We start from the raw sequence: 27,209 nt of genomic DNA, 5'->3' as shown, positions 1-27,209 counted from the left end.
TGTTGTTTGTTGATTTTAGTATGGAAGGGAGGAAAGGAGGAGAAAGAGGGAGTCTCTTTACCAGACACGATTATGGAATAAGAAGGTGTATATTTGGTGGCCTAGCTGCACGGCGTTAGCTGTCGCATTTTTTATGCGGAATGTACCAAAAAATATATTACAGAGCAAATCTGGCAGAGGCGGTATGGAAGCTCGGGATTTAAGTATATAAACTCAGGAAATGATAATTCAAGCGTACTTTTTTCTTTTAATATTTAATGTGCATCGGAAAATCTAGAAGTTTAAACGTCCAACTTCATGCTCTAATCAGAACGAAGAAATATCATCATAGAATACGTAAATGCAGTTTCATTTATTTTTCAAGAGAGCCCTAACCTTTTTATGTGAAGTTCCTCTTTCGATTCCAGCTCTCGCCAAGTGGGCTTTGTAATGGACAAACTCCGTGTGCGTGGGTTTCCTCCGAGATCTCTATTTTCCCCAGCTTTTCATTCCACTAAAGACATTCTTAAGTCGTTCAATAATATCATCGCTGTTAACTACTATGAATAAGCAGGGAATATTAAACCAAAAATAATAGTAATAATAATAAATTTAACGTGCTTTGATGACCTGTATGCTAAAGGAGGTTGATAATAAACACAAATTAATAATAATGGAAGAATTGGTGTAATTATGATCTAGATGGTATTGAAAAAAACCCCGAGAAAATGAACAACACATTTCCACCGAAGGCTCGTGTTGGTTTGAATCAATACTTAGCATCAGAGGTGAATATTCTGTTCCTGAGTTTTAATTGTACTCCGCATATATAAAGAGTGTCTCATGAAGAACACAACTTTTAAAATGCCCGCTATTTCAGTTCTATTAAGTTGGCTGTACTGAACGTCATCTGTTGTCTTTGTGGCTAGTAGTCACTGGAACGCCGAATAACGTATGACCGTTATCTGTTTTCTGTAGGGTAAAAGTGGAGCTTCACAACGGAACAGCATGTTTTCATAGTGAAAGCTTATTATAAATGTGGTGAATCTTGTGCAAAGACAGTTCGCAAACTTCCTGGAATGTTTGGTCGGCGTAATGCATTCAACAAGTCAATTGTGATGAGACTGTTTGTTACATTTGGGAAAACCGGTTTGATTGTTTACATTAAATCCTCGGGGCGTCCTTATGTTAGTCGTTCTGCGGAAAACATCGCCCTCGTGAGTGATAATGTTGCTGTAAGTTTAGTGACATCTTTTCTCCGACGTTCGAATCACTTGAATATTTTCAGAACCGGCATGCAAAAAATTCTGAAAGAAGAACAAATGAAAATCGTGCAACGTTCAGTACTGTCAACTTACTAGAACAGAAATGGCTGGCATTTCAAAACTTGCGTTCTTTATGAGGCATCCTTTATTTAATAAATTGGGGCACAACACGTAATTGTTTCTTTGCGTAAAATGTTGTTAATCTCGGGATAAAAAATAAATATAATAATAAACAACTAAGTAGGACAATGACCTTCAGTTTGAGTTGTCCTAAGTTCGATCTTCGCATGGGTATGAATGTGATTACGTATAAACGACGTACCTAAACCAACTAATCTAAAGTATATTTACATTAATTTGGTTATCTCGTGAACTTCCAAAGCAAACGAAATATATTAACCATTTACTGTGATAATATTATTAGTCATATTTTTGTATTGTTATAACATACTGAATGTTGCTAGTGACACGAATATATTTGTTACATACAAAAATCGCTCGCTGAAAGCTGACTTTCTCAACAGGTTCTCAAGATGTTTGGCAACAGCATACTCCAGACCCATTGGTTGACGCTATTCGCCAGTTGGCTGACACCGATTATAGACTGCATTAATACCATTTAACAGCGTTCGAAAGGAACCATATCGTAAAGTTACATATGATTGGCTGGGAGTTTTGTGCGATTGTCAGACATGTGAGGCATTCCGATAGCACTGTGGTCCGAATTGGGGGCCAGTTGATATATGAAGGTACCGACGCACAATGTGAAGGTTCCGATTGACAATGACAGACCACAACACAGGAGAATCGTCTCATTTTGCATGAAGTATTATGTTATTCTGTGAAGTTTGGGCAATGAATCGTCTTCAATGACGAGTTTTGATGCTACACTACAACAGACGAAGATCATGAGAGTGTATGGCGACGCTGGAGCAGAAATCACATACACCCAATATTGTGAACCGTGACATCATGCATCACTCCTGGTATTATGCTGTGGGGAAATAAAGTATGATTTTTCGATCACCTCTCGTAGTAAATCGCGGAATTTGACGGCAGAGCAATCACGGGTGAGATTCTGCGCCCGCGTGAGTTACCTCTGCTACGAGAGCACGCTGGTGCATATCTTTACTACAAACGAAAAGAAAATAGAATTGAAATATTGTTTAAAAACTAGGGAAAATAATAAAAGTGTGATGTGCAAAAGTATATACGTTTATATAAATTATATAAAAGTTAACTAAGCCTAACAGGTGAGAAACCACCTATAAAAATGGCTAAAATAAGTAACTTACACTGAGAGAAACCCGTAATTCGGACAGCTGTATATTGTACAAATATACGGAATCCTTATATTTACTACAGAAATCAGTACGGGGCATGTTTTACGCATATGCTACACACTCACTGCCCTTTCTCCCGCTTACATTAGATGTTACATCATGCTGTTGCAGAATATGTGACATGTAAGAGTCTTCTGTATATTACATACGTATAAATATGTTACATATCTCAGCTATATGTTACATACGTCCATCTGTGTATCTGAAATCATGACCGCCTATATAAAACGACGCCAACTTTCCAAAATTTATGTGGGTGAATACCAATGGCGGAACATGCTAGCGTATGTGTTTTCAGAGAAGTCTTAATATTTGATTGATATATTTTTAATTAAAATCTTTTATGAACACAGTCATAAAGGGCTGTGCTGCGGTAAAATAAAATATACCAATATTATAAAGGATAAGTTGGGGCTGCCGTACCTCAGTCGATAATATAGCTGACTTCAACGCAAAAGAAACGAATTCAAACCGGGGTCCAAACTAAAAATCTTGTGGGTGCGGCAGGTGGGTGCTGGAGCCCCGGAGCATCCACGTAGTCGGCGCGCATGCCTATATACAGTTCATTCGTTCGTACCCGGAAAGCACGTCTATTCGGAACACTTATACAGGAAGTACGTATAAAATATACTTTTTCAGTTATACGTTTGCTGTACGGTAAGTTCAAAACTAAAGGATTTACATATGTAATCTACGTTTTTACGCACGCCACATAGTTTTTTTTTTCATCAGTGTACCTTGAGCAGCGCTAGTGTAACATGCAGTACAGTAATCAAGTCGAATAAGTATAAAACAATATATGATGTCTACACACGGTGAAAAGACTTAGGACGATAACAACTTCTATACTCATCCCATAATTAAACAGCAGGACTGGAAACCTTATCCCAAGTAATCCGTAAGTATCTGTCTAAACATATGCCAATCCAATGCAACAGTGTAAATTTGTATATGGGAAATTTGAACAAATACATCAAAATGCATTTCTATCATCTGCGTAACTATAGAGGAATATGCCCAATAGAACAATATTGACCCCACCTAGAATACCTTTGAGCCCAGTGATTTCAGAAGTTTCTTCCATGAGTTCACCAGGTTATGGCATATGCTGATGATGTAAATTTATTAGGGAATGGTAGAAGAACAATAGAAAGAAATTCAGACGTCTTATTAAACGCTTGCAGGGACATGGGTTTAGAAGTAAATGCAGAGAAAACTAAGTACACAGAGAAAAATCCGTTCTCCGGATAGCGGTATATTGTATATACAAATATACGGTATCCTCTTGCTTACTATAGAAATCAGTACGGAGCATACGTTATCCGTATGCTACATAGGCACTGCCCTTAGGTTACATCATGCCGTTGCAGGATGTCTGACATCTAACAGTTTTCCATATATCACATGCATATTCTTATGTTACCTTCGTCAGCTATATACTATATACGATCATTTGTATGTGAGATCCTGACCACCTACATTGTTTCATACGGAAAGTACGTATAGATGGAACACTTATACAGAAAGTATTATAAAACATGTGTTTTCAGTTATACGTGTGCTGTACGTTAAGTCCAAAAACTACAGGAATTACTCATGTAACATATTTTTTAAGTACGCCACCTACAATTTTTTTCTCAGTGTACATGGAAGCGCGTCGGAACCGTAATACGGCACATTATGAAGGCGTTAAAATATTAAATTATACTTTTGATAAAGTCGATACTTTCAAATATCTAGGATCAATATTAACAGACGAAAATCATATTCACGAAGAAATTAAATGTCGAATAAAAGCAGGGAATTCATGTTATTATGCAATTCAAAATCTCTTGTTGTCGCGAATTCTATAGAGAAATTTGAAGCTTAAAATATGTAAAACAATAATTACGCCTGTGGTTCTGTATGGTTGCGAAACATGGTCGCTTACTCTTCGGGAAAAACATAGACTGAAAGTATTTGAGAACAAGATCCTGAGACGAATATTCGGACCCAAGAAGAACGGGAATGGGGAATAGCGGAAACTTCATAACGAGGAACTACATAATTTATACAGTCTCCCAAACATTGTTAGGGTCACCGAATCTAGGAGGCTTAGGTGAGCAGGTCATGTAGCTAGGATGGAAGAAAGTAGAAACGCTTTCAAAGTCTTGACTGTAAGATCAATCATAAAACGACAATTAGAAAGACCTAGGCGCAGATGGGAGAACAATATTAAGATGGATCTCGCAGAGATAGGAAAACAAAGTAGAAACTGGATCCCGTTGGCTAGGTATAGAAGTCAGTGGAGAGCTTTTGTGAACGCAGCATTGAACCTCCGGGTTCCATAGGTCATAGAGTTAGTTAGTTCTCCCATGGACAATATCAATACACTGGAAGTGAATATTAGTACTGGGAAAATATTGAGAATCAACATTGAACACAATAGGATAAATATTTTTTTTTTTTCGAAAAGCACTAACTCAAGCTTTTCCATCCCGCGGCTATGCATATTGTAGCGTTGGGCCGAATTCTCTCCAGTATGTTGCGCAGTGCTGGCAGACAATCCGTCATCCGACTTGCTCCCAATATTAGTTTATTATGTATTGAAACGATATTTTACGAAATTGATTCTGTATAAGCTTAAAGAGTTTTCCAATCTTATATGTGTGAACACATATGTATGACTCGTATACATACATAGATTGGTTGAAAACTTACCCTATTTCTTGGGAAAAACTTACCCTATTTCTCTGATTACCAGCGAACGATTCTCTAACTGCCACCACTACTATAACGAGTAGTACCGAAGTGTATTTAGTTGCTACCAGTACTGTAATTGAATATAAGAAAAATGTATGAGATACAAATATACGAATTTACAAAAAGATCTTCAGTTGATAGATATTAATAATAAGGGAGTTTTAAAACAACATCCACAAAATGATTGGTTGGTCAAATATACGAAGCCTAGTCTAAGATATCAAAAAGCCATTTTTGTTATCTCTTACTATTTTTGATATATGAAGATCAATATTCACAACGGAAGTGGTTGTAGATCTCTACAACTTCCATTTGCACTAAAGGAATAAAATCGTAAATGGAACATATTCTTCGGACATTTATTCGATTTCCAAAAATTGGATCTAGCTATATATCCCTTATCGTTTTTGCTGTATGAAAATCCATAGGGAAACCGAAATCATTTCTACAACTTCCGATTTCAAGAGAGAGATGTAGATGAATAAAGTACGTTATCTTATTGAATGGATTCTAGAAAAAACTTGTCCATGTCTTTTGAGGTTCCTGTTCTATAACAATCAAGGTTGAAATCGAGAATGGTTAATTTATACTACTTTCGGTTTGAATAGGAGATGAAAACTATTTTTCGAATGCTGAAACGATTCTAAAAGATCACTTATAGTTTTCCCTTACCGTTTTCTTATATGAAACGCAATATTGAACCTGCAAGTAGCTGTGGATTTCTACCACTTCCGTTTTTAATAAGGAGATATAATGAAAATACATTGTTTTCTACAGACTCTGAATCGATTCTAAAATACACTTGTCGTTAAGTACTACGGTATTTATTTTCCAACGATCAACCTTCAAGCCGGAAGTAGCAGTAAATTTCTATACTTCCGGTTATGGTAGAGAATTGAGAGTGATGGTCCCTACGTGTTACCATTTTTGTTCTGTGACGATTGAATTTAAAGCCGGAAATGGTTAATTTCTACTACTTTTGGTTTGAATAGAAGGTTAACGGTAATGATGTAATATATTCTTGGAACGCTGAATCTATTGCGAAAACTCGCTTACCTTTTTTTGCTCTGGTACGTAGCTCTGACAACAGACAGACATAGCTATTCCAATACCTCAGCTTCCATTGTTTACTTGATATTTACGTAAATCAATGTTTAGCATATTACTGCACCAATACTGCTGGTAGTGTCAATGATATTTTCAGCGAAATCCCTCGTGGCTAGACGGTTACCGTGCACACCGTAATACTGGGAAACCTGGGTTTGATTACCAGCGGGAGGTCATGTCGTTCGAATCCCACGTTAAGCTCATGTCTCATGTAGCTTCGCTTTGAAAGGGCGCTTAATTGAAAATAAAATGTTAGTTTCGTGTCAGACGATAGTAAGTCTAAATGTTAAATTATTAGCTTTCTGTCTTGTGTGCTGAAGTGCTGAGCAGGTTTGGCAATTATTAACATCAAAGATTCATACACTATTGTAAAAATTGCTAAATTTCATGTCGAATTATCGTACGCAATATATTTATTAATAGGAATATAAACGGAGCATTGCATTATGATGTGTAATGTAAACAAAATATTACGTAGATATATTAATCTGAGACAATTAGTTGTAAACAGGGACGTCGACAGGAGGTCAGTCCTGGGCGGTCGGAATCCAGACTTTTTTCTAAACTTAGTCTATTTTTAAGGGTGATTTAACAAATTTTAATATATTTTATTCTTATATTGAATTCGGACCACCTCAAAACTTTGGACCTCTCCTAAAATAAATTCCTACGTACGTGCCTGATTGTGGACGACTTATGTATAACAGTGGTCTACTTTGCGAAAGAAAAGGAACTGGAATCGAAGGCGAAAAGGATCTTATTAATAAAGTCTTTTTAGCGATACAGTGAGTTCGTTATTAAGAAAGAAGTGGGGGGAAACACAGAAAGATGTCAAATGTTAAATCGCCGTAAATGTTCACCAAGATTTCGAACGAAAACAAAACGTTACTACGCATCAGTTGTGTGACTAGAAAGGAGCCTAGGCAGCTCGATCCGTTATTTCTAAAAGCTTAGGTAGACAGGTGAGTTAGGTTTATCCTTATACTTAGGTATGAATCCACACCGTTGACTTGGCCTGCAAATAATAGATCATACGATATTCAAAATTTTCAACTAGCTGTTTACTATATCATGTTTCAAACTTTTCGTCATTTTCTCTAAAACGGTTTCAACCTGGGTACTTAATAAGCTAGCAGCTAATACTGTTCTAAGTTCGTGGTTATTAAATTTAGTTTTTGTAGTTAGTAAGATAGGTGCCTCATATCCGCTCTTTCCTTATTTCAGTCCGAACGTACGTCATGGCTAGATATTTCTCAGCAAAGGAAATACTACGATGCTCTATAAACTTTCTTTCTACATTTTTACAAACAACAATCAGTATCAAGAACTCTGAGCCGAATAAATAGTATATGCTATTGAAATTTTAAGAAAGCCTCGTTTTAGAGGAATCGTCTTGAAGACATTCTTTCGATTTCCTAGATGCCACTAATTTAAAACGCGTGAGTTATTTGAATATGATGAACTATCAATAACAATTCTACACTTAAAAACATAATGAAATTGCTCTCCCTGACAAAAAATACTGATTGTTGTTACGAAAGTTAATGAAAATAGTTTCTTGGGTACTAATTTAAAAACAGAGGTAACAAAACAAATCAATCACTGTATTGTTTTAGAGATTTATTATTTTAAATTTATTTATTTATTCGTACTAAGAAATATATATAAACTTCTTTAGCTACTTTGCTGAAGAAAATATTGTTTTAAGGGTCCGACCTAAACCAAGAAAAAGAAAAATGGCATTCGGCATATGTGTAACAAAATGTAATAACTCACTCCGGTTCTTCAAAGTTTGTTTTGTACAATCCAAGTAAACATGCTTTTAATTAAGGTAATGAATTTTTCAATTCTTTTGAACTGTTTTTACTTTGTTTAATGAAATACTGAACTTTTTTGGACTTATATTACCAGAAAACAGTATAATGTTTTCACATTTCGTCGGTGAAGGGGCAAAGTGGTACAAATCGATTTTTACAATTTTACAGGGGAGTAATTCCAAATATCTCATTTAACGTTATAGCATGCTACTAATTTCAAGGTATACTACTTTCAGAAAGTACATATGTCCGTTAATATAAGAAATTCAAGTATGATATTTTTATGGTTGATGGAGCATGCTAAATAAGGATGGATGGTGGTGATAGTGCAAAATCGCGTTTTCGAGTTACGCCACTTCGCCCCTTCATCGATGATATTACTTCTCGCACTGTGTCGATTTTAATCCCTCCACAGAAGGCCACCAAGCAATGGAATATAGTGAAAACATTCGAATTGTTAACGAAACAATCAACAAACCATGTACCACACACGATTAGTCATTGGGTTTATTGGTAAGTAAGATATTGCCATCAATGCCATCTTTCTTTCTTCTAATTATTCTAGATTTATAATATAGATCATGGATCAAATTTGCGGATTAAAATTACCGTATCTTTAATATTATAGTAGATACACATCGTGCACATCGTACACATCGTGCATCCAACCAACCTATGGCATACATAGAGCAATATTACAGCTCAATTTTCAACTCTGTCTGTTACAAAAATAGAGGCAAAATTAGAGTAAATGGAATTCGTAAGGATCTAGAGTCTGTTTTCTCATTTTTGGGAGGAAGGGGGGAACTTATTCTCTAGAAGGCAGTGTAGGTGTTTGTGATCAGAAGTATACAAGCGGAAAAAGTTGCGATCCAGCTTGGTTCCCTCCTAAACGTGAAATTGGGATTATTTCTGAAAGTTTTTCCCTGTGCGTTACGTTTTACAATAATATATGTTATATTTTCAATATTAAGAATGGAAAACGACACAGTGCTATGAGAATGGTATCAAGTATGTGTTCATGTATACTTAAACATCAACAAAAGTTGGTGAGAGCAGAACGTCCCCTGATTGCAAGACGGAAATTAAGTAGAACTAGCTTAAATGCTGCCAGACTATTAGATTTTCCTTGTTGCTCGACTACAATCACTAGCACTAGGTTCACTCAAAAACCGAATGCCGTGGTATTTGCTGCGAACAGCTCCTTGTTTACATTTTCAATCGACTCAACTCTCATAACTATTATTGTATTACATAACTATAATAAAGAAAGACTGCCTTTGATTTTCTTTACCACTAACATAGGGTAGTTACCATAGTTCTTTTTAAAATATAATGCTTTTGGATGAAATATTCATATACGTAATTATAAGACTATACATTCTCAAAATTACGTCAAATTTACATGAAGCCTACGGTTAGAAAAATATGAAACTTTGAAAAGTGTTGAAATCTCAGCAATTGTCATTCAGCAATCTCAGCAAGAAAGTAAATGCTTAACAAGAAATGCCAACACTTGCTAGTTCCACATGGTTCATTAATACTGAAAGATGGGAAACAATTTACCGACGCCGAATTAATCTAAGTTTGCATGATTACATCAGGGGGAGATGTGTGTCCAGAAAAATAGCTAATTTATTTAAAAACATCAGTTTGTCAGCAAACTCTGTGGCTCTATTGTAGAAAATATGAAAACAGCACACATGCACAACTCATTTGCACAACTATATGCACAATTCATTTGCATATACAATTATTTACGTAAATTTTACTTTAGCAATAAATCTTTTAACTTTTGAAAGACAAAATAACAATGATTAACAAGTAAAATAAAAGAGATGATGTTTAAGAAAAAGTAAGGACTTCAATGTACTTACATCTCATCCTAACAATGAATACAGTAGATGTTATAATTTCAGTAGAATCTGGCTTCTTTAGATAGTGTTTGCCACAATGCTTATACCTTATATTAATAAAAATGAATCGCTTAGTATTGAATTTGACAAAAGGAGAAGTAATGCTCTTACGTCAGGTAAACATCAGCACTGAATAAGGGACTGCCCGATGGATGTAAGGTAATAAACATTCTCATAATCGGTTGAACGAACGTTTTTTATACTGAGAAAAGTAAAAATTATTTTAAAAATATGTTTAACCACTTGATCCCGTAATTAGTAATTATATTATTCTTTTACGCCTTGTGTTGTGTAAAAGAATTACTCATTGAAGACAAAAAAAAAAAAAAAAAAAAAAAAGAGTTTATGGACACGTGATTTATTGTCGTAAGGATTAAGTATAAAGATTCAAGTCCGTGTAACCTTGTAACCTTTTGCCTATTGTTTGAAATATGAATTTACAAAGGTGGGAACCACAATACTCATTAACGACATTTAATTATATTAAGAAGAAAAAGCAAACATTAACCAATTCTCACTTTCTTTTGTTTACTTGAATTATCGTGTGAATGTAACAAAAAAATACGCGTAATACTATGATAACACTAGCAAATGGTCCTACATGTTACGCCACCCTTGCATCTTTCATATAGAATTCTTCTAAACTCGAAGTACTCCAAAAAATCCGATCAGCTCTTATAGGAATCTTTGCAAACCCACCTTCTTTTTTCTCTCTGTTAAAACACGTGTTTGGTTACCTTTAAATAAAAATTCAAAATATAAAATTTCATGTCTGTGACCTTAAAGAACTACTACCTGGTTGTACCCGTTCAGTTACGCTGTGAACTTGCTAACGACAGAGTGAACATGGGACCACCACAGTGCGTCATAAATGTGTGTATGCTGTATGAGTTCAAACTGGGGTCAAACGCGGAAGATATGCCAGGCCTTTGGGGAGGGTGTCGTGACTACGCGAACAGTGTAACGATGGTTTAACAAGTTTAAGGACGGTGACAAAACACTCGAAGACACGTCACGTGCCGGAAGACCCACCACATGTACAAAATGAAGATCTTCAGACATCAATTGAGGCCAACAGTGGCCAGACATGTGAGGAACTTGGGCTACAATTCAGTGTGAGTGGAGAAACCATTTGGCAGCACCTGCATCAACTTGGGAAGCACTACAAGTTTGGTCGATGAATCCACATGCTTTGACTCCGGGCCAGAAGGCAACACCTGTCTTACTTTGCTGTCTTGTCTGAGGAAGGACCCATTTCTGGACAGTGTGTCGACATATGATGATAAATGAGTCTTTTACGAAGCTACACGGCGGCGTCATCATTGGTTAGTATCTTATGAACCGATTTCAAAACAGCTGAAACAAAACTGCACAAGAAAAAAGGTCCTCCTGTGTGTTTGGTGGACTGCTCGCGGCATCGTGCATGGAGTACTGCTACCAGTTGGTCAGAGCATCAGTGCAACTGTGTACTGTCTGCAGTTGAGCAGTGCTCAAGAAAAACTCAAAACTCTAGAGCCAGCAGTTTTGAATCGCAGTGGTCCTCCCGTTACAGGACAACACTAAGCTCCATGTGACTACGATGAGCGGGACACTATTCTGTGCCTTGTATGGGAAACACTATTGCATACGCCGTACTTGCCGGATATTACACCGTTCGATTATCACCTGTTCAATTTCTTGGTCAATCACCTTAGAGGACGCCAGTTCAAATCCCTAGTAGAGATGCAAAATGCACTTGATACCTCCTTCGCTTCACAGTCCATCAAGTTCTACCGCGATGAAATCCATGACCTTCCAGAAGGTTGGCAGAAGATTGTCGATGCTGATGGGACTATTTTTGATCTTCTAAGTACGTCTTAGATGAGATATCGATGTTCCAAGCTGGTGGGTGAAAAAGCGACAAAACTTTCTTGGTTACCTTTATAACTGCTCTGGAAGTCATCCCATTCCTGAATTTCTTCTTTTTGTTTTTCATCTTCAAAATTGAGACTGGTAAAAAAGAAACGTCTTTTGTGCATTCCAACATAGAATGAGTTATATTTTTTCTTTTTTTCTGGGAAAGATACTAGTAGAGCATATTCGAATCCATTTTGAAAGTCTAAGTAGTCTAAGCTGCATACTAATAATTTAATGTTACAATAGTTTTTTTTTTCTTCAAAATTAAATTTTGGTTGATTATACTTCTTATTTAACCTTAGCACTCCACCAGAATGTATTCAATTTAGAGAAATCAAATTGTTTCTTTATAAAACGAACTACTTCAAACACAGTTGTAAATTAACTTCCTACAAGTACTGATCACGATGCTATGATTACTTTCTGTATATACATTGCGAATTTATTTTCTTTTAAGTTTGGTAAATATATTTTGGGGTACCCTATACAAAACTTACTACAATAGGTAATTAAAATGTAAAAGTTGTCAGTGTGCCGCCTCGAAAACATACTGGCCAACTCTCCCGGAAAATTATGTGTCATCTCTCCCAAATGAAAATGTCGTATTGTTGTAATATGTGACAAAAACAGCAGAGAGTAAGGAAAAAGTTACAAAGTATATGTAAATCGTAATAGGGTCTGTCTCCTCAAACAGTATTTCCATTAATCACCTATCTGCTGCCTCACATTTCTGCTTAGTTCTCTCTCCAACAGGAAAATAATTGACAATTTTGAAAAGAACAACAGTGAAAACTTCGTGTATTTTTAGGCAGTAAGCACCGGTTATACAAAACAATTGCTACTGTACCAAAAGCTTCGCTTCTTCTGATCTGCTTATAATCAGGCTACTACTATGCTAAAAAGAGCAATTGGTTACCTTCCCCGTATGACCATCTTACCCAGAGTTATAGTAGTTGAAATTAGGGCGTTTCAATTAGGATTCCCTGTATCATGGAACGAAGTTTTCTAATTATTGCTAGTTTCCTTGTGTATTTCATATTGACAACAGATTACTTATTTATTTATTTCTAGCAGAATATTCGTTTCTCGCAACAAGACAATACGTTTCATTTGAACATAAAGTGCTGAATTTGGATTTAACTGGCATCGGAAGTGTCACTGTTCATCTCAGCGGCCTCGCAAACTATGTGTTCGACACTAATATTAGTCATATTCGATAATTTTTAAATATCTTCCTCCTCTCCCTCTATCCAAAGTTGCAAGGTCAAAGTGATATAAAAACATCCCTGGCCCGATCCTCATCTATGTTGAAATGTTCATCATGGTTGGTCAGATGGTTCTATATTTATTAAGTCAGAAACATAGTCGCTTCCATTTATATATATATAGTATGACGCTAAATTCGTTGCACAAAAGCAGATTACTGCGCAGTCCCGTTACGATTTGGGACCAGAAACATCAGCCTCTGTTACAACAAATAACGCAAGTGGAAAGCATGTTTTGTTTCACGTCCGTCAGTTTAGAAAATTGATTAAAAAAAAAAAAGGAGTATGGTAGTCGCATTTATGTGATATACTGATCAAAATAAATGAACTCAAACAGTTATGTGTATTATTATTATTATTATTATTATTATTATTATTATTATTATTATTATTATTATTATTATTATTATTATTATTATTATTACGTGTTCTTTAGTTGTCTTTTAATAGTAATTCTTGTTCAATTCCTGTAGTAGCGAAATTGGAAGCGTTCTCAAAAGCGTTGTGATATCATTAATATGAGCAGATAAGCAATAGGAATTTCTTTATTTTCTGTTATTCATCGGCTTGTGTTGTACGTATTTTTTACATTGTACTGACGTGACGTTTCCAGTGAATTCTTGTAGAACGTTTTTACTAGTACTTTTTGAGGAGGTATGCATCCACGCACAGTGATTACTACCTCATCCGCCATCGTTTAATCTGCGTGTACGAGTACTGATCTGCCACGTAGTATTATTTCTAGGCAATGAGACGTCTTTAAATGCTCTTGTCCACTCAATTTACGTCATAAAATGGATCCTACGTGCAGTATTAGCTGCGATATAGGCCTGGTATGTTCTTATTGAATCACCCGGTATATATATCCAGCAATGAAATATGATTTTATTTCGTGTTGTGTTGCATAAAGTATAAATTATCTCAAATAAGATATAATAATAATAATAATAATAATAATAATAATAATAATAATAATAATAATAATAATAATAATAATAATAATAATAATAATAATACATTTTACAGATCATTATATAATGTAAAACCATTAGATTAAAAAAATTAATTTTCAATTAATTAATTATTTACTTATTTATTTAACAATCATCAGATACAGCTCAGAGGCTATTTTATACTTGATATTTAACAACAACAATAACAATGGAAAGGATTTGGGAAGGTATTGGCCAGGGCCTGTTTAGTAGGTACCATCCTGTCATTTGCCTGATAGGACTGAGGAAAACAATGGAAAAGCTCAATCAGGATGGTCGGCAGCGGGAATCGAACTCGCGACCTCGCGAACGCGAAGTCAATGGTCTCCCACTTAAACTACTTTGCTTTCATAATTGTGCCCATGTACTTCTATTTTCTTTCTTACTTTTCTATTACATTGTGCATGTTGTTTATTTTTAATTTTTAAAAACATTGAATCGTTAATGATGTTGTTTCCTAAGTATCTTATTTCATAAATTTCATTAAAGGAGAAAACCTTGATTTCTTAAATTTATTTGTGAACGTGCTTTAGTGCGCTCATTCAAACAATTCAAATGCTAAGTGTTAATGGAATTATTTTTACTGATTATTTTTTACTTTGGAGGAACGATAGAAGAGATATAAATCTCATAATCATAAAAAAGATTCAAATTCAAGATTTCAACCTATTTAAACGTTTCGTGGCCCCTACATGCCAAGAAGAAGTGATTTATTGTTGATGTCCAACTCCTCAGTCCCTTCTTGCGTTCGATCCGATGTACACGTAGGCCCTATGTAAACTTGCCTAGAAACCCTACTGTCCAACACAGGCACAGCAAATTTTTAACTTACAGTTTGTTTTTTTTTAATCAAGTTTCCAGAGCAAGGTATTATAAAGTTCTCCCTGACGGCAGAATGAGAGTAGTTTACTAAAGAGTGAAATTCCAAAATTAATATTTTCTCAAAAACAAGTCTAACTACCTTCTTCATATTCAATTAACAACCTTACAATATTCTCTCTTCAATTAATCCACAAGGCATTTATTTACAAGAGAAGTTCGGAGGAAAGCATTCATCTGCAGCGAAACTAAGTATGCCATTTGAAGGACCAATTCATGCTGATTACAACAAGCCAATAAAATTCCCTTACGGTTGAGAGCTGTTCGAGAGATGTTATGGAAGTTTATATGAAAAAAAAAATAAATCAGTATATGCGCATTTAAACGCGTCAAGTACAACATTATTAGCAACGGATATTGACATACAAATTGAAATTTATCGGAGGTAACAGAAAAAAATGTTTTGTAACAAATAACGGGTTTCTTAGTTAAAATTAGTCATTACACTGTTCACAATAATGATAGATTAGAGATGAAAATCATCATTGTTGCTCTTCTGTTCTATGAAGAAATGACGCAGGTGAAAGACATCCTTGCACCATGAACATTTTATATGTGCAAATGAGCTACATCCGTCAAGAGAACAGTTCGCATAACCAAAGCGAAAAGCAAATTCGACAGGTCATTCAAAAGGTATATAATTTGTTTGGGAAGCTGCTTTGTGGAACACAAACTGAAGCATTTCAGTGTATCGCGGTGATCGAAACTGATTCATTAGCATGGATGCGAACTTTATTTGATTGTTTCGTTGGTACATCATAACGTCCACATGAAGAACTTTCATACTATGAAAAAATCTCCTGTCATAAACTTTGGTTGGTCGGAATCCAAACATATCAAATGGTAGTACAAATCGTGTGCATTTCTTTGGTATATTCTCAGTCATTAGGTCTTTGCCATCCGTCATGCAACTTGTAAGAGACAATTTGTCTGTGAATGGATCCCAGTGATCAAAAGTAGCAAGTTCAAACCATGAGGTTTTAGCAAAGGTTACTATCAGGTTAACATCAGGTTTTACATATTTCGGTTATTTACTTCTGGCAATCTTGCATTTAACGTTGAGTCTCTCGAAAAGTTCCCAAAAAACTGGAATTTTATTATCTTGTTGTAATCAACATGAATTGTCTTTCAAATGGCATAGTCAGTTTGTCTGCAGGCAAGTGCTTTCTCTCGAACTTACCTTGCTAGTACATTTTATTATTATTATTATTATTTCGGATTCACAGTTCCTAATATGCAAGCCTTCAAACTATTATTCATTCATTTAATACTAGATGTAAAATTTGAACTTATTTTTTTCCTTTTTGCTTTCCATTTCTTAACATTTTCACACGTAACAAAAAGTAAAATTCTCACTTTTTTGTGTAAAATCCATTTCTTGTCACAATTGAAAACAACCGATTATTATGCAATTTTTCATTAGAAACATTTAAGATAAATTATGTAAAGACACAATAGTCACTTTTGAAATAGTTTGTAATAGATTGGTAGCAATAAAAAACCTTCTAAAAGATTTGAGAGATGAAAGTGATAAGTATTATGCCTAGTGTAAAAGAAAAAAAAAAGTAGTATATTGTTCATGAAAATAGAAATAAACACAATTTCTTAATACTTGTGGAATATCCTCTGAATACGTATTAGGATAAAATGATTAAGTTTAATTTTAAAATATTTATAACGATTTAATGAAGAACAATGATTGGGTAAGAAAATCTCACTTAGAGAGTTAATAGAATTTGGTAAATCACAATTATTGTTTAAGTATCTTTTTACAAAATTGATGTCTCTTCTATTATATTTTGTGATCTACTTTAAAAATTTCTATAAATTTTAACTAAAGCCTTTATTTTGAACAAGAAGCCAATTTGTTTAAGTCTTAACTTTAAATAATATGAAGAAATGTTTATTTTTTTTAATTCTTTTTATCTTCTCGGTAGTTCATATCGATGAATGAACAAGGACGAAAAGGTCATACAGCTGAAAGTATCGGAGCAAGATTTTAAGATTTCCATTACAATCTTCAGGTTTAATTTTCCAAATTTCTTCCTACTTAAATTCTTTCTACTTTCTTCCTAAACCACAAGAGTAGCTTACTGAGATATTAAAACCGAAAGTTGCATTTTTGTGGAAAAAACTGCTTAAATAATTATGTACATATACACATTTTTAACTGAATCTCAAAAGAACGTCACAGAAGTTACTTGTGTTGAAAACATTGGCGTCTCTGGCATGTAAAATTTGGGGGGGACATCAAAGGAAATGATCTAACTGCTAGTATCTTAGCGGAATGTTAGATTATGTCACTTCAAAATATTGGGGGGGACGCGTCCCCCCCGTCCCCCCCGCCAGAGACGCCCATGGTTGAAAATATATTTTAAAAAAGAATTATTATTATTATTATTATTATTATTATTATTATTATTATTATTATTATTATTATTATTATTATTATTATTATTGGGCAGTGCTTTTTCATCAATTTTCACGAGATTGTTCAGACAATATTGTACATTTGTTTTCATACACTTTTCATTAATAACGCTGCAATATTTATAATGGTAGTACCCAAATTTTGACACTGCAGTTTTCAAATTCAGTTGTACATCTAACATATTTTGTTCTAGTGCATAATCTACTTCTAAAGCTATATGAAAGCTATTTCGAGTCTCTCCCAAGGGTATATCATTGGCTCCATGATAGACCACCACATATTTTGACAATTTTCAGTGCTTTCACATTCTGTATGTTTCAGTTTTAGTTTTCACATCGAAGTTCTATTTTGTTCGAATAAATTTTAGTTGATCTGCACGTTTGAAGAACCAGTTTGAGCATTTTGTTCCATTTTGTGGATTATATGTTCAAACTGCATTTCACATTCAAATTTTAGCTGCTACACCTAAATTTTAGTATCATTCATATTTGGTTGGCTAAGGACACTTACCATAACTTTGGTAATCACACCTTTTTCGATTTTTAGCATTGTTCATCAAATTTTGGGTTTCTGCTTTGACCTTCAAACTGTAAATTTGTGCACACAACTTATGAACTTTGATACTGGTCCAGGTTACTTCTTCATATCAGGTGACAAGCTAGTTAATGTATATATCTATAATTTTAGCTGTTGAATAATTATTTTAAAAGGCTTGTGCGTGTGTGTTTCATGATAAATTACTCATATCGCTACACATATTAGATCATGATTTTTTTTTTCATCTTTTCTTTCTGTAATATGCACTGTAAGCAATTATGGTCACATTTACTGACTGATTACCATCAATTATGGCTCTCAAACGATTGCCTTAGAATTCACGATATTAACCCTTTTAAATTCCGGCTTTTTAAAGGTAAATTATAGACTTTCAGTCAATCGGCTGCAGCATCATCACTATTTATCGTAGGATCATGGTTCATACCTCGTATTTTTCACAATAGAGCAACCTTTCAAATGGTATCATTTACTTTCCCTATCATGTCCCTGGGGCGGGAACGTTTGAGAGAAATAGGGATTTTTCTCTGAAAATATATTTCTTTTTTTAAATTTTGAGCCCCTCTGGACCCCATGTGTTAACGCAAAGACCTGAAAATCACGCGAAAAATAGTGAGGGGCATACTAAATGCGTGTTCAAAATTTCAAGCTTCTATCTTGAATAGTGAGGACGGGAAAAATGTTTATCAATAATCCCCACAATGCCCCAGATTATCGCAAAAGACACTGATCTCACGTAAAAAATTTCCTGAGTCATCCCTATTTATCATAGGATCATGGTTCAGCCATTATTCTCTTCAGAATAGAACTGACTTCCAAATGATACCATTCACATGTCTCCATCATGTATCTGAGGCGGGAAGATAGGGAATAAAGTTTTTTTTTGGTTAAAATATCCCTTTTAAAAACTTTTTGCTCCTCTGGATCCCCCATGTGTTAAGTAGAGATCTGAAAAAAATCTGACAAATACACTTGGTAGAGTAAATGTTCGTGTAAAATTTCGATCTTCTAGGTGCAAAAGTAAGCCTGCCATAAAATAATAAAAATAGTCCTAACCAAAAAGAATTTTTTTTCAGGATCTCTGGTAAAAATTTCCTGAGACATCCTACTTACACTAGGTCATTGGTTCTCCCATCATTCTCTTCAGAATAAAACTATCTTTCAAACGGTGTCATTCACATATCTCCATCGTATATCTGACGCGGAAAAATAGCAAAGAAAGGGATATTTTGGTTAAAATATCCCTTTTTAAAACTTTTTTCCCTCGGGACACCTCTCTGCTAACGTAGAGACCAGAAAAAATCTAATAAATACTACTCGGTGGACTGAATGTTTGTGCAAAATTTCAATCTTCTAGATGCAAAAGTAAGCCCGTCAAAAAATAATATACCCCACAACACCTCAGATTCCCATATAAAACAGTATCTCAGGTAACAATTTCCTGAGACATTCCTATTTATCCTAGGATCATGATTCGCCCATCATTCTCTTCAGAATATAACTGCCTTTCAAACGGTATCATTCGCATGACTCCATCATGTTCCTAAGGCGTGAAAATCGTGAAAAGAGGAATTTTTTTTAGTAGAAATATCCTTTTTTTTTAACCTTTTTGCCCCTCTGGACCCCTTGTGATAACGCAGAGATCTGAAAAAATCTGATAAATACTACTCGGTGGACTGAATTTTTGTGCAAAATTTCAATCTTTTAGGTGCAAAAGTAAGCCCGCCAAAAAATAACAAAATTAGGCCCAACAAAAAATATTTTTTTTAAGTTATGACGTCATCACCTCCCATGTCTCGACCGCAGAAAGGCGTGAAACCATATGTAATGTGTCAATGCCTATAGACTTGAAAAAGCAAAAAAGAACCGAAGTAAAAGGCTTTATCAGTTCTTTTTAAATCGAATAATGAAGACACTACTTTAGTACGGTACCTAAAATTAGGTACTAGAACTCCAAAGGGTTAATGTTAAAGTTATGATATTAGGACATAAATATGGCCTTTTTATGGCCTATAACCATAAATTTTACAGTAATACCTTAACTTTAAGAGTAAACAGTTGGTAGCCAGAATTGACGGTAATTAATCAGTAAACGTAACCGTAATTGTTTATAGTGTGTGCGGATTAGAAGCATCAAAGTTTTATGTCAAGTACAAGATTGAACAATATTTCCATCTCTCTTTATAAGTAGTTAATGTTGGAAGAGTGGGTTTAACTTAGTGATCTAGGATCTGGGTTCAAAGTAATGCATATAAATTTGTTTCCTGTTGTATCTTTGTTAATTTAAATAAAGTTACCTGTCCGGAAACCACAACGACAAACTGATTTTCTGCTTCCAGCTAATTTTCGGAGTAGTAAAAATTCAATTTTCACTACTAGTGTACAAAAGCAATTCAAAATAGGAAAGAAGTGGTTTGTAGAATAGCCACCTTTCAACATTCACGAAGTTAAATTTGACGTTATAGATTAATCCATTTAAATTTTGACGATTTCATGGTTTACATGTTTGAATTTAGTTAGTACTACTACGCAAATTTAACAGTTTCCATCTATTTTGGGGGATATAAAATATTTTATCCACCCAAATTTTAATAAACTTAGTGCCTCAATGGTTTGTACTTAACTTTATTTGCTCAACCCTAATTTTAGTTTGGTCCAATCAATTTTGATATAAAGAATTCATGGTAACCAATATTTTGACAATTATTAATCTTTGGACAATTTTCTTCTTCAATGTTTTACATTGCTGAATTTAATGTTTAATTGTTTTAAAACTTTCATCAAAAATCTAAACGTTCTTCTTCATTAATTTCTAAAAGTAAGTAACCCACAAATTTATCATCAAATTAATTTTGAAGTTCTTGTTAAATAAAGATTATTTCATGAAGAGAATTCTAAAATTTGCATCAATGTGTGTTCTTTTTTTCTTTAGAAAGATCATTTCAGCCACTAATTTTAAAGGTCGAAAATTTAAAATTTTGAAAAAAAAAAAAATAAATTCATCAAAAGAATTTTTAAAATTTCTCGTTAGTCAGTTTCCAAAATGTATGTTCATATCAATAAATTTATTCATCAATCACATTTAGAGATTTTGTCCTAACAACAATTAAAAAAAAATCAAACACGAAATGATTGCGATAGTTGAATAAGAAACATGATTAAAATTAGAGTAAACGTCCTTCGAGTAATGAGTCATTTGGCTTCAAAGGATGATGGTTCAGTTTTAATATTGTACTTGCAACAACAAACAGTTGAGGAAGAGGTGGGCGAATAACATATTGCTGATGCAGGCGCGCCCCGCGAAGGTGCTCCTGCGCCTGTGCACTCTCACAACACTCTACCACATACCACAACTCATTAAATTTATACAAAAATTTTGAAATAAAGATATGCATGAAATCTTCACAGATGTAAATTTATCTCTTTTCTATTTTTTTTATTGCGTTACAATGTTGTAAGCCGGGATAAGAAATGACAAAAACATTTCGTAGAGATGTAAACCTGTAAAACATTAGAACCCTAGGACCTGTAAAACATTAAATCCTGCCCTGCTTAGCCGCACAAGAAAAATCTATGAGATTTTACTTTAACGTCCCATGATTATGCGCTTTGGGATAAAGAAGGCGAATGATTAATGAAAACAAATGATTATGAAATTAAACTTATGTTCTCTCCTACCGGGAATCGAAGTCGGGATCATAGAAAGACCTATGAATAGTTGATATTAACGGAGCATGTATTAATTATATCGTTCTTAGTGTTTGAGTTTATATGTGGTGTGTTTCAGCCAGGATAGTCAACTAAAATTGTTTTGAAAATAAGAGAGTCCACTTATTAGTTGTCATTGAAAATCGTGCAATATGTTTGTGTTTTTGTCAAGGATTTTGAAGGACTTTTACATAACGTGATGCCCATATTAATTTATAGAAAAATGCCCTGGGGAGTTGGGTACGAAACTTCGCCGCCCTAAATCTCACTAACCGGAATATTGCATGCTAAATCTCGACTGTCCAGAAACTCGCGTTGTAATCTCACCTATTTATGTCAAAAGTTCGCCATATAACGATTTCTTCAGTGCAGAATGTTCATTATATCGCTTTATGTAACAGTATATATATTAAAATAACGTTATAAATTCATAAGAATAATGTCGGAAGATAATTCTCAACATATACCTGGAAAACAATAATTGTATAAATGAACTACCTGGGCAAGAAGATAATAAGTGATTATGCTGTTTTTACGAAGATGATGAAGAAAGATTGTTTAGCAGTCACTTTCCTACTTTAGCACTCAGAGAGAAAAAAAAATATTCTCTGCTCGTGTTCACTAAATGAGAACTAAAATAGATTCGGTAGATAAGATTTCTTCTAATGTGTGCTTATTTTATGATTATGTACTCATTTATCTTGAAGCCGGCATTTTTTTACGCTTGCGAGATTTCATCTCGTGCGGTTTTGGCCACGTGACATTTTGGCTTTGAAGGTTTTGGACAACCAAATTTTGTCCATGTGAGATTTGGGCCCGCAGGATTTTGGGCAGTGAAGCTTCTTTCGTTAGACTTTATCGTATACTCCCCTAGAGAAATAACTTTTTCTTTGGTTGATCTTCGTGTTATTCGCGTTTACCTTTCCTTTTACATCAAAATTAAAGAACACTCATTATGATAATGAAAGATGTGTTTCCATCGAAGTAAATTACGCGGAATCTTATTGACAGCAATTAGCATTAATTGAAAAGATACATTTCACGTAAATTCCTTAGACATTGTTCATACTTCAATGAACATAGAAGTCGTTTACTGAATATTATTGCAATCAATAGGAGTACAATAAAAAATTTCGGAGTATACATGAAATGCAAAAATATTCAGGAAACTTCTGACTTATAGCTATAAGAAATGTAACAGAAACAAACAGTACATACTTAATCAAATGCTAGACAAAAAAAAGCTCCATTAAAATTAATTTATATACAATAAGTAGGCTTACTTTTACTATGGAAATAATTTCCTTAATCAAAAATAACTTAATATCACATAAATAATTTAATAGTTAAATAGTATTGCATAAACAGTTCAGGCTTGAATCATTAAATCTTGTTATAACATATGACCAAGATTTAACTTTGGAACTTCATTATTTTTACGTACTCTATTTATAAGAGGAAACTGAGGTGGCTCAATGATAGAGCGTTCGCTTCTGGTGCATGGGGTCCTTGGTTCGATCCCAGCTGGCGCCAAATGAGCTTTGTGGTGGACAAGTTATCTCGTTTCCTCCCACTTTCCTCCTTTCATTCATTTCTCATTATCACCGTCATCTTTAGCCTAGCCGGAATAACCGTGGACCGTAAAACTTAAAATATTTCATTTCATTTCTACTTATAAGAAAAATTAAATATCCCGAACACATTATGTATTGAAATGAAATACAATCTTTCAGTTTAACGTCCCACGATTGTGCTCTTTAGGCTGAGGAATGATAATGAAGTAATTGGTGGAATGAGGATGTGGGAGGAAAAGGGGAGGACCCGAGGAAACCCACGGACACGATGTTATCTACTACACAAACTCTTATGTATTAAGATTATATTAAATTACATAGGAAAAGAATACGATTGTAATATATTAAAGTAAGATCTACATTAAACAATATTTATAGCGGGAGTATAGTGTGTTATGACTTGCGTATTTTGAAACGTTTGTAAATGCTCTTTGATTGTATTTACAATCATTTTATCAATTTATAGCACGTAAAACTGAAACAATGTTTCAGATCTAAGATTTAATGAATTAACATTTCGCACGAGGCTTGTCAAATTTCTCTGTTCGTTTCGAATCTAAAAACACTTTTCATTCGGTGAGCAACACAAACCAAATCGTGTTAGGGGCTACCTGTAGGAAGCAGTAGTGATTCCAGAAGATTTGCCCCGAAGGGAACTCCCAATACACGGAGAATGGAAGACGCAGTGCAATAATACGTTAAACATATTCAGAGATGTTCTAGAAGCGATTTTCATGGCTGTGAAGCCAAATTCTCCCATACTACTCTTTTGTAATCACCTTTGTAATCGTCTGATGTCAACACTTTCTTCGATCTAAATCCTTCCCATTCCTCATTCCATCAGTCTTCGCAACATTTGCAAAATTTGTGGATGGAAACACAACGTAAAACTGCATTTAAAAATTATAACTGCTACAGGGCGTGCTCACAGGAGGGGTCCAGACCCCACCCCTTAAAAATTTCTAACTTAATATACATTTGTACACTTACTCAATAAAACTATGTTAAACAGGGAAATGATTGATGTAGCATAAAAATTTGATCTTACAATTCTCTGTACTATTTCTCTTATAGACACAATCTAGTTCAATCATTTTTTTTTCTGAAAATATAGGTGGAAGCAGTGGCGTAGGGAAGGGGGGCCCGGAGGGGCCGGCCTCCCCCCAAAGAGGTCCGAAAATGTACGTTTGCAATGTTTTATATATTTTTATGTTTATATATTTTTTTGTTTGTAATTTTTCTATATGTACCTATAACAGCACTTGGGCCTCCCCAAACACACATCCTGGCTACGCTACTGGGTGGAAGGAGGGGTAAAATGTGGGGGAACGCAGAGGGATACCGTCCCCTACCTCCAAAAATATGTAAGGGGCACCCCAGTTCCTAAGAAATTACAATAGGCAAAGATAGTCAGGGAGATGGCGTGACGTTATGACGCTACCTACCGTCCCCCTACTTTTTCAGACTTACTTTTATCCCTAGGTGGAAGTATTTACCTTTCGTCTTTTCGGGATATTTTTCCGGAAAATTTTCCGTTCTAAAAGAATATCAGTAATCAAGTAACAATTCCTCAGCAATCATAAAATTGGCTGAATTCATGTATAGAAATGGTAAAAAGTGAAAGATCGTTTAAAGAATCTGAAAATTTTCATGGCTCACACAATTTTCAGTACTATGTAAGAACAAGTGAAACGGTTTTTCATGAATCGAAATATTTTCTGTCTTATATGGAGAAATTGAAGAACTTTTTATGAGTCGGAAAATTTTCATCATTTTGCTGCAAAAACTAAACCAACTTTTTGTGAAGCGGAAAGTTTTATTGCTCTGTAGAAACAAGTAAAAGGAATTTTCATAGATCGGAAAATTTTCATCACGATGTAGAAACAAGTGGAAAAACTTTTCATAAGCCAAACAATTTTGAATAGACCCCAATTATGTATAGTGATGTTAGGTGGAAAATTTTCCACTATATTTAACTGCACAGAGAGCTACAAAATTGAATTTCTGTAGAGGAATGTTAGTCAGCAACAAATTATAATTTTCCAATTAGCTTTCGGGAACCGGATTCTATTATTTAAAATTTCAATTTATTAAAAGTCATGAATATTTTCCGATTCATAAAAACATACTCCACTTATTCCTACATCGTGATTTAGCCGTAAAATTTATTGGTAATAAATATTGTCTTAAAAAGTTTCATGAAGTGAAAATCTAACGATTCTTCGTTTCAAGAATGTTTCAAAAACTTCAATGCGTTCTTTCCAGAATCCACCTTTGATCTTACAATATTAGACTTCGTCAGTTTAATACACATAGGACGGTTTTCTCATAGCTTTACTATTTTTATAGATTTACATACTGCAACATTTATAAATAAGTACATATAATATAAAGTGCCTAGTGTAAATTTTTGACTACCCAAAATTCGAGTTTAAGTAACTCATGAAAGCAAATATTGATCATTTTAAGGATTATTTATTCATATATTCATTCAGAAGGTAAAGTGAAATATAACTAATAAGTAAGTTGATTTGTGTAGTTGTTCTTCCAATAAAATAATAAAAGAAACATAGAAAGCTGCACTATTAACGTTGCGTTCTAAAAGCAACAAGTAATTTCATTTTATAATTTACAAAATAAAGAACATATTTCTTTATATATATATATATATATATATATATATATATATATATATATATATATATATATAATATGTACTTGTTCTATCGAATCGTCATTATTTCTAATACATTTTTATACATAATAATGGTAGTGTTACAATCCCAATATCTGCTGTAAGATGTTAATTATACAAAATTCCAATATTGAAATTATGATTTACGAGTGTTCAACACAATAAAATCATTTTTCCTTATTTTCTGTTACAAAAATAAACTTCATAAGGAACTTTTTATGTAGTTATTTCATTACATAGGCAGTCCTACATGTGAAGAAATAGTGGAATTATCTGTTTCTGTAATTGATAAATTCACAAAGGCTTCTTTTCAATTTCTTGTTACATTTTAAATATTGGAATGGGATATTTGTTCTCTATAAACTCGATGTGTGTTCCCTGCACTTTACACACACACGCGCGCACACACACATACACACACACACACAGAGAGAGAGAGAGAGAGAGAGAGAGAGAGAGAGAGAGAATCACTGTGTATTTTTACTTCCCAACTTGAAATATTAGAAAATTTTCTGGTTTCCGAAAGCTAATTGGAAAATGATAATTTGTTGCTGTCTAACTTTCCTCTACAGAAATTGAATTTTATAGTTGAATGTGCAGTTAGATATAGTGGAAAATTTTCCACCCAACATCACTATACATAATATCCAAAACAGTCCGGCTTATGAAAGTTTTTCCACTTGTTTCTACATCGCAATGAAAATTTTCCGATCCATGAAAATTATTTTCACTTGTTTCTACAAAACAATAAAACTTTCCGATTCACAAAAAGTTGGTTTACTTTTTGCTTCAAAATGATGAAAATTTTCCGACTCATAAAAAGTTCTTCAATTTTTCCATGCAAGACAGAAAATATTTCGATTCATGAAAAATTGTTTCACTTGTTCACTGAAAATTGTGTGAGCCATGAAAATTTTCAGATTCTTTAAACGATCTTTCACTTTTTAACATTCTATACATGATTTCAATCAATTTTATGAATACTGAGGAACTAATACTTAATCACTGATATTTGTTAAGAACGGAAAATTTTCCGGGAAAATAT

General features: G+C 34.1%; 1 protein-coding gene across 1 annotated transcript in view; it reads right to left on the bottom strand.

Moving 5' to 3' along the window:
- LOC145679223 (phospholipase B1, membrane-associated-like) overlaps window positions 1-12,187 on the bottom strand; it is a 93,685-nt gene extending 81,498 nt beyond the window's left edge. The window contains exons 1-2 of the mRNA XM_081749811.1: window positions 12,088-12,187; window positions 5,311-5,399 (exon numbers count right to left, since the gene is read on the bottom strand). Coding sequence (XP_081605937.1) covers window positions 5,311-5,399; window positions 12,088-12,187 — 189 coding nt within the window. The remainder of the gene's footprint in view (window positions 1-5,310; window positions 5,400-12,087) is intronic.
- Between the last annotated feature and the right edge of the window lie 15,022 nt (window positions 12,188-27,209).

Source organism: Thermobia domestica, chromosome 1 (genome assembly GCF_964235325.1).
Source record: "Thermobia domestica chromosome 1, izTheDome1.hap1.1, whole genome shotgun sequence".
In the NCBI taxonomy this organism is placed as follows: Eukaryota; Metazoa; Arthropoda; class Insecta; order Zygentoma; family Lepismatidae; genus Thermobia; species Thermobia domestica.
Note: the sequence above shows the minus strand (reverse complement) of the source record. Positions and strands in the feature narration are given on the sequence as shown.